The sequence below is a fragment of the Oryzias latipes genome, chromosome 14 (genome assembly GCF_002234675.1).
Source record: "Oryzias latipes chromosome 14, ASM223467v1".
In the NCBI taxonomy this organism is placed as follows: Eukaryota; Metazoa; Chordata; class Actinopteri; order Beloniformes; family Adrianichthyidae; genus Oryzias; species Oryzias latipes.
Window position 1 is genome coordinate 19782468 of NC_019872.2, and position 8934 is coordinate 19791401.

At 45.1% G+C, this 8934-nt stretch overlaps 1 protein-coding gene across 1 annotated transcript; it reads right to left on the reverse strand.

Annotated features, from left to right (window-relative positions):
* Positions 1 to 117: 117 nt before the first annotated feature.
* On the reverse strand, positions 118 to 8578 carry vps51 (VPS51, GARP complex subunit). The gene is made up of 11 exons (XM_004076589.4): positions 8142 to 8578; positions 7875 to 8004; positions 7651 to 7797; positions 7347 to 7566; positions 2898 to 3795; positions 2582 to 2797; positions 2398 to 2481; positions 2171 to 2305; positions 1510 to 1631; positions 1329 to 1416; positions 118 to 840 (listed from the first exon to the last, which is right to left on the reverse strand). The coding sequence occupies exons 1-11, from the start codon at positions 8322 to 8324 to the stop codon at positions 580 to 582; spliced, it is 2484 nt and encodes an 827-aa protein (XP_004076637.1). The 5' UTR covers positions 8325 to 8578; the 3' UTR covers positions 118 to 579.
* Positions 8579 to 8934: the final 356 nt, after the last annotated feature.

The window sequence follows — 8934 nt, forward strand, 5'->3', positions numbered from 1 at the left end:
TTTTCCTGAGCAACACACCTAGCTTACGAAGCTCGCTCGGTATCCATAATACTTTGAGGCATAAAGAACGGTTAATCATGACTTCACATATTTAATAATCTACTTTTTGTTGAGGAAAACATTTAAATTCCATATTTTATTAAAGACCATATACTGACCACAATTAACTACAGTCAGGTTTTGCTCCATGTACGGGACAATGAATCAATTAACCGATTACAAATTGTACAGCTAAGTATTCCCCTAATTGCATATATTAGTATTATCACAGAACAATCTTATTCATTGATTTAAAATTCTTCAGTGACATTAAATTTAATAAGAAGCATCTGTAGGATTATAGTGTCAGTATATTGCATGAAATAAAAATGTAAATCCAAACTCAATAGTCTGCACTTCAAAGGTGGCATCCTAGAAATGAAGAGCCATTTACAATCAAGAGTGTTTACAATGCTTTAGCTGATTTCTCTCAAGTTGATGAGCACATGTGGCGAATATGTCTACAGTATCATTTCAATATATGACACACAAAAAAAAAAAAAACGCCAGGGTATGATTTCTAAACTCTCAGGCTAAACCTCAGCCTCTCTCACAGATGACTTCGATCACACTCTGCTCCATCGGAGAAGGGTCCAGACAGCGATGAGCACAACTTCCCACTATCTCATCCAGCAGGAAATGCACAAGGTTCTCGTCAGAAACAAAGCGCCACAGATACATCTGCAGATAGTGGCAGTCCACCTGGATCTGCTGCAGGCCGTAGCGGCCAAAGGTACGCAGGCGGACGCACTCCAGGAATGTCTTCAGACTTATTTTGATAATTCCTGTCATCACAGACACCTAAAAGAGGAGAAAGGTGCAAACAATGATAAATTTCATTAGTCTCACATGAAAAACGCAAATCAAGATTTTTTTTTTTTAAAAAGAGCAAAGAACTTATTTATTAAAAGATTTTCCTTTTGCAGCTGAAAAGCAATCATCCCCTCCTTATGCAGTCTGGGAAGGAGATTACTTCAAGCTGCAGACACATTTTTTTAAAGTTCGTAGGAGGTTCAAAGTTGGTGCCTTTCCCTACATTTACTAACATTTCTTTGCATCTTCTCTCTATAATCATTTAAAATACATGTATTCAAGTTAGTTCTATAAAAGCAAATACATATTTTGACTTGTAATAGGAAACAGAGGGTAAAAATAACTTTAAAAGGACTTTAAAAGTCTATTTGCAGGTGTGGCAATTAAAAAGATCCTCTTTACTGCACTTATGCCAAGAGCTTAATTTTGTGTTTCTGCATAAAGGCTGTTTTTTTCTGTGCAGAGAGCTTCCTCACCTTGTTGAACTCCACTGAGCTGAAGATGTCGATCCTCTCAGAAAACAGCTTGTGGATGTTACTGAGCAGATTTGTGTCCATTGGAGCACTACAGATGAAACAGAAAATCTAATTAAAAGCAGGTTGAACTGGGACAAAACTCTCCTTTTTAACTCTATGTACTCATGACGGGCATGTTTACCTTGGAGTGTAGCTAGCAGCGTAGCGGACTTGCTGTCTGGAGCTGCTGTACACAGAGAAGGTTCTTTTGCTGGAGTCACTGCTGTGGGCTTTCCTCACACCTTCTTCATACAAAAGACCCACCTAAAATCAAAAAGTGGCAATGCTTTTAATTAGGATTATGCCATTTTTACCTAACAAAAAAAAAAAAAAGGTGTAGTTTTCTATGACAGTTTCAGTACAGCAGCAGCATCATTAGAAAATTGCCTCCGAGTAGTGAGTCTGTTGGCACGGAGTAAGCCTTTTCCCCGCTTCCCATCATCCAGCTGTTTACACTGGTATCTTACAGCCCCTCACACCCTCAGTCAAACTAAAACGGCGAGCAATTTTTGAGCCATCCAGCGGTACAGTTTTGATCCAGAGGAAAACTGACGTTCGTGGATGTATCAGAATGGAGTGGAGCTGAGAAGCTTGTGGCCTGTCCAGCATGTTTTTTTACCTCACAAATAAAATCTTTTATAAACTGCATTTTTTTCTTCTGCCCCTGATTAACAACCATTTCAATAAAGAAATTGTCAGAAATGCAATTTTTGGCTTAATTTTTTTATATCCCTCCTCAGAAAAATGCCACAAGAAAATGTCAACAACACCATTTTTTTCGGACCTGGTCATTAAAGATTTACCTGAACATCGATGGAGGTCGCGTCCTCTACTACTCTCTTCATTACGGCACGAACATTTCGCGGCTCGATGGTGTTGACCCAGTCTCGTGTTTCCACACTCTTTCGTAACATTTGGGAGATGTTCAGACCCTGAACCTGCGCAAACAACAAGAAGAAATAAAATGGTTCTGTCGAGGCATTCGGTCGTCCTGTCCACTAAATGAAGACTGAGTTCTTGAGAACACAACCTTGACATAATGGTTTAGCAGTTTCTGCGCTGCCTCTCTGGCTTCTGTACACAAAATTGTGACAGGAGTTACAGGACTGTGGTGCTGAAAAAAAGGGAGACGAGAAAAAGAGATGAGTATTTTCCCTACACAAAACATCAACCATATTTTTTCCAGAGTATTTGCATCAAAGCAGTTTTAAAACCTGCACAAGGAACTGTTCGTCTGTAAGAGTCAGTATGTAGGAGATGGTAGAGGTTTCAAAATCCAAGCAGAGACGGGACAGAAGGAGGAGGAGCGCTGGGGGAGTGGAACCTCCTTTGTCACCTGCACTCTCACAAAACTGACGAGAGGACTGACACACAAACTTGATGAAGTTCACCACCAGACTCTCACGCACCCCCTGGCTGCAGAACTCCCCCTGGATGGAGGAACAGGAAATTACTGTTAATATATGAGAAAAGCGTAATGAAAAAACTTAAACTATACTTTATATTCCACTTTGAACATAAAATGATTACCTTGAAGTATGGTTTGTTTGAGAATGTGATGTCTTTAGCTGTGAATAGATGCACTGAAGCCAATACAGATTTAATCTGGTTGAGAATAGATGCCGACAGGATAGACAGCAGCTCCGGCAGACTGTTTGGAGCATCTCTGCTGGTGGCTCCTCCCCCTAGATGAGGCCCACCCCCTGACCCTGTCCCTCCGGCCACAGATAGGCGAGGCGCCGCCAGAGCCTGCCTCACATCCGTCAGACTGTCCATGTAGAAACTCTGCAGGGCAGCCAGGTACTGCTTCACCCGCTCCGTCGCTGCTCGGATCACGATTTCTGTGCCCTGGTTTGGGACGGTGGAGTTCGGCAGCAGTTTGGAAACAGCCTGGAGCCTGCGGTGGAAGCGGTCGAGTGCACGGACCAAGAGGGAGTTATCGCTGACTCCTTTCTCCTCTTGTATCCTCCTTTCCACCAGCGAGAAATACTGAGCAGCCAGATCGTCCACAAACACGTGCAGCTTCCGGTTTGCCATCTGAGGGATATTCTTGGATGCCAGTTCACCTGTCTGAGCGTGGTTGATGAACAATTCTTGATAGGAGGCAATAACTAAACACAAGCTGCTCACAAACTCATTGCAGCCTCGGTCTATAAACTCCAAGATGTCAGTGTTTGGAGTGGGAGAGGGAAGGGAGCTGGTTTTAGGGGAGGAGTCAGTCGGTGATCCTGCTGAAGACCTGCGTGCAGAAGCATCTTTCACAGCAGTGGGGTATGGTCGTATCTCCGCTTCCAGGCCCTGCAGGTCAGCCTCGAGTCGAGACCGAGCATGGCTCAGGAATTTGTCACAAAGTTCTTCTGCAGGCTCGTCCAATTGAAGGAGCAGCTCCACACACTCGGACAAATCCTTGGCACTCGTCCCTCCATCCCTGGAAAACAATCAAAAAACGAAGAAAATGCTGAAATGTTGGTGAAAAGGTTTTTTTTTTTTCATGTTTCTTAAAGATCAACTCTGATCATCTTTTTATCTATATTAAAAATGTTCTCAGGGTTTTTTAATTACGATTATAACGTTTTTAGCAGAAACTTTAAAAAACCTTTGTCGATTTCTAGGACATAGTTCCTGCAGAGCAGCAAATCTAGCCACAGGGGTTGCAAGCCAGTTGCCTCTGTGCCGGTCCCAAGCCCGGATAAATAGAGAGGGTTGCGTCAGGAAGGGCATCCGGCGTAAAAATTGCCAAAATAACCATGCGAATCATCCACAACACTTTAGACATACCGGATCGGTCGAGGCCCGGGTTAACAACGACCGCCACCGATGCTGTTAACCTACAGGGTGTCGGTGGAAATTTGACTACTGTTGGTCGAAGAAAGAGGGGAGGCAGAAGGGTCCGTGGCCAGAGAGAGAAGGGAAAAGGCAGGAACATAGGTTTGAGAATAGGGACTCTTAACGTTGGCACAATGACAGGGAAAGGCAGAGAGCTGGCAGACATGATGGAGAGAAGGAAGGTAGATGTACTGTGTGTGCAGGAGACAAGGTGGAAGGGCAGCAAGGCACGTAGTATTGGAGGAGGATACAAACTGTTCTATCATGGTGTTGATAGGAAGAGAAACGGGGTAGGAGTGATCCTGAAGGGGGAGTTTGTAAACAGTGTTCTAGAGGTGAAAAGAGTCTCAGACAGGATGATGAGCCTAAAGTTAGAAATTGAAGGGGTGATGGTGAATGTAGTAGTGGGTATGCGCCACAGGTTGGCTGTGAGTTAGAAGTGAAGGAGAGATTCTGGAGTGAGCTGGATGAGGTCATAGAAAGTTTCCCCAGAGGAGAGAGAGTTGTTATTGGAGCAGACTTTAATGGGCATGTTGGTGAGGGCAACAGAGGTGATGAGGAGGTGATGGGCAGGTTTGGTGTGAAGGAAAGGAATCTGGAGGGACAGATGGTGGTGGACTTTGCAAAGAGGATAGAAATGGCTATAGTCAACACTTACTTCCAGAAGAGAGAGGAACATAGAGTGACATACAGAAGTGGAGGTAGGAGTACCCAGGTGGACTACATCCTATGTAGACGAGGTCATTTGAGAGAGATTAATGACTGCAAAGTGGTGGTAGGAGAGAGTGTAGCCAGACAGCACCGCATGGTGGTGTGTAAGATGACTCTGGAGGTCAGGAAGAAAAAGAGAGGGAAAACAGAAAAGAAGACCAAGTGGTGGAAGCTACAGAATGAAGAAACTTGTGAGAAATTTAGGCAGAAGTTGAGGCAGGTCCTGGGTGGTCAGGATGAGCTTCCAGATGACTGGGAAACTACAGCAGAGATTATCAGGGAAACAGGTAGGAAGGTGCTAGGTGTGTCATCTGGAAAGAGGAAAGACGGTAAAGAGACTTGGTGGTGGAATGAGGAAGTACAGGAATGCGTCCAGAGGAAGAGGTTGGCTAAAAGGAAGTGGGATGTAGAAAGGACTGAGGAAGATAGACAGGAGTACAAGGAAGCGCAGCGTAGAGTGAAGAGAGAGGTGGCAAAGGCCAAACAGAAAGCTTACGATGAGCTATATGACAGGTTAGACACAAAGGAAGGAGAGAAGGACTTGTACAGGCTAGCCAGACAGAGAGACAGAGATGGGAAGGACGTGCAACAGATAAGGGTGATTAAGGACAGAGATGGAAAGGTGCTAACAACCCAGGAGAGTGTACAGAAAAGATGGAAGGAGTATTTTGAGGAGCTGATGAACGTGGAAAATGACAGGGAAAGAAGGGAGGAAGATGTGGTTGTTGTGGAGCAGGAAGTAGCAGAGATTGGAAAGGATGAGGTTAGGAAGGCTCTGAAAAGGATGAAGAGCGGAAAGGCCGTTGGTCCTGATGACCTACCTGTGGAGGTATGGAAGTGCTTAGGAGAGACAGCAGTGGAATTTCTAACGAGGTTGTTCAATAGGATTTTAAAGAGTGAGAAGATGCCTGAGGAATGGAGGAGAAGCGTTCTGGTTCCGATCTTTAAGAACAAGGGTGACACGCAGAACTGCAGCAACTATAGAGGAATAAAGTTGATGAGCCACACAATGAAGCTGTGGGAAAGAGTAGTGGAAGCCGGGCTTAGGAAGAAGGTGGAGATTTGTGAGCAGCAGTATGGTTTCATGCCCCGTAAGAGCACCACTGATGCCATTTTTGCTTTGAGAATGTTGATGGAAAAGTACAGAGAAGGTCAGAAGGAGCTGCATTGTGTGTTCGTAGATTTAGAGAAGGCGTATGACAGGGTGCCGAGGGAGGAGCTGTGGTACTGTATGAGGTCGTCTGGAGTGGCAGAGAAGTATGTCAGAGTAGTTCAGGACATGTATGAGAGTAGTATGACGGTGGTGAGATGTCCTGTAGGTCAGACAGAGGAGTTCAAGGTGGAGGTGGGACTACACCAAGGATCAGCTTTGAGTCCTTTTTTGTTTGCTATGCTGATGGACAGGCTGACAGACGAGGTAAGACAGGAATCTCCCTGGACAATGATGTTTGCGGATGACATTGTAATTTGCAGTGAGAGTAGAGAGCAGGTGGAGGAACAGCTAGAGAGGTGGAGGTTTGCTCTGGAAAGAAGAGGCATGAAGGTCAGTCGTAGTAAGACAGAATACATGTGTCTGAACGAGAGGGATCAAGGTAGAAGCGTTAGGTTACAGGGGGCTGAGGTGAAGAAGGTGCAGGAGTTTAAGTACTTGGGGTCAACAGTTCAGTGTGATGGGGAGTGTGGAAAAGAGGTGAAGAGGCGAGTGCAGGCAGGTTGGAGCGGGTGGAGGAAAGTGTCAGGAGTGTTGTGTGACAGAAGAGTGCCAGCAAGACTCAAAGGAAAGGTGTACAAGACAGTGGTGAGACCAGCTCTGCTCTATGGGTTAGAGACGGTAGCAGTGAGACAGAGACAAGAGGCTGAGATGGAGGTAGCGGAGATGAAGATGTTGAGGTTCTCCTTAGGAGTGACCAGGTTAGACAGGATAAGGAACGAGTACATCAGAGGGACGGCTCATGTTGCCTGTGTTAGCGACAAAGTCAGAGAAGCCAGACTGAGATGGTTTGGACATGTTCAGAGGAGGGATAGTGGATATATTGGTAGAAGGATGTTGGAGATGGAGCTGCCTGGCAGGAGGGCAAGAGGACGGCCAAAGAGGAGATACATGGATGTCTTAACAGAGGACATGAAGTTGGCTAATGTTAGGGTAGAAGATGTCCATGATAGAGTGAGGTGGAAAAGGATGATTCGCTGTGGCGACCCCTGATGGGAAAAGCCGAAAGAGAAAGAAGAGTTCCTGCAGAGCAGCAGGAGTTCATCAGCGAGGATCTGTCAATCTGTCAATCCTTTTTGTGTCCGTGCCGGTGGTGCCTAAAGACTTTTGGTTTCCCGGACGCTGCCCGGCGGGTCATGCGAATAACGGCGCCGGATCGCTGAGTCGTGGGCGGGACCGTTGCTCCCATTTCCCAACGTTTACACTCTCTCCTGTCGGCTTACAGTCCTCACCTAAACCTTTGTCGAAGCTCCTGAGCCAGCATGTCCATGATGGCGTGACAGTCGTCCTGGATGCCCTTGAAGGAGGGCAGGTGGCTGTACTGCTGGAGCACACAGCGGGCTCTGCGGTGAAAGCTCACTGCCTGAGCATAGGCTTTCAGCTCCAGACACTTGTTCAGTCTAGCAGGCAACTCGAAGAGAAACTGAAGCTTCCTCAACAGAGTGTGAACCGCTGTGAGAAGACACCAGAGGGACACAACCAGAATGAAGTCAGAAAGAAAGACATTTACAAAAACAATTCGAGATCAAATCTTACCTGAGAGTTTTGTAATCTGTGCATGCTGATCTTGAAGCGTGCCGCTGATATTAGCACTGAAGTCAGTGATCGCAGCCATGTTTGCAGACAAGCAGTCCATCTCATCCTCCATTTTTTTGAAGTCATTTTTCATCTTCCTTATTGTGTCTGTGGACAAAAAAAGATGGCTCATCTTCTCATGCTTGCGTAACTTACTGGCGTTTTCTTAAAGGTGGATTCTTCACCTGTGGCAGATATGAACTTGTTGTAGTTTTCATAGACCAGAGTCTGCATGTCACTGTCCAGAGATCGAATCTGCTTCACCATGCAGGTCTCCTGATCCATCAGCTCAGCCAGAGAGCACTCCCTCCTGAGCTGAAGAAACATCAAACTGACTGTCACCTAAATGTCACCTCAAAACGATCAGAATTACGAGCATTTTGATGTTTCTCTGCTATGTGCAAGAAGATTCGAGAAGGTTTATAAATCGAGTTTACAGGAAACTGGCAGACCTTGTTGAGGTAGAGCTCCGGGTCAAAATGTGGCCCGTTGATGTCGCAGGGATCCAGAGACTGCGACTTCTCGCTGATCTTTCCTTCTTCATCCAGCCCATAGTAAAGCTTCAGCATACCATGCACCTTTCGCCTCCTCCCAGACTCATCTGGCCCTCCAGAACCGTCTGTGTCTGCGTCCATCGCGAGCTCCGACCAGCTGTGAGACACAGACGGGTCAAATGAAAAGAAGGAGACGAAGCTGACTGGTTTTCAGCAAGATCTACAACTGTCAGTTCTCTCTCTAACGTGACGGATTTTCCTGTGTCTGAAGCATGTATGAGAACGAGATGATTCGTTCTAAATCAATGGGAATATATTTTCAGTATTTTTCCTGACACCCGAAGCAGCTAAATGGAAGAAGTCATTTCCGCGTTCGTAGCCAATCAAACGTTACGCTCTCTTTGAGGTTGCGCGGTGCAGACTTCCGGATGTTCCTCAGTGCGCATGTCAATGAAAAACAACATAAAGTTGAGCTTGTATTTGGGGATTTTAATTGTATTTCATTTAAAATATTCATTATACAGATCTGTTTTTTTCGATATGTATAAACATTGTCCTTCCAACCGCAAAAGAAAAACAGCGTTTTATTTCTAAACCGTCCACTTTGAACATTAAATAAAATGTTTTATTGTAAAAGAGACCTTGGACACAAAAAATAGATCATTAGAACTGAAAACGTGGCCTAAAGAGTGATGTACATTTTCTAAGTTTATGGAATTATATGCATAAGTGGTATTGTTTTTCCAGAAAT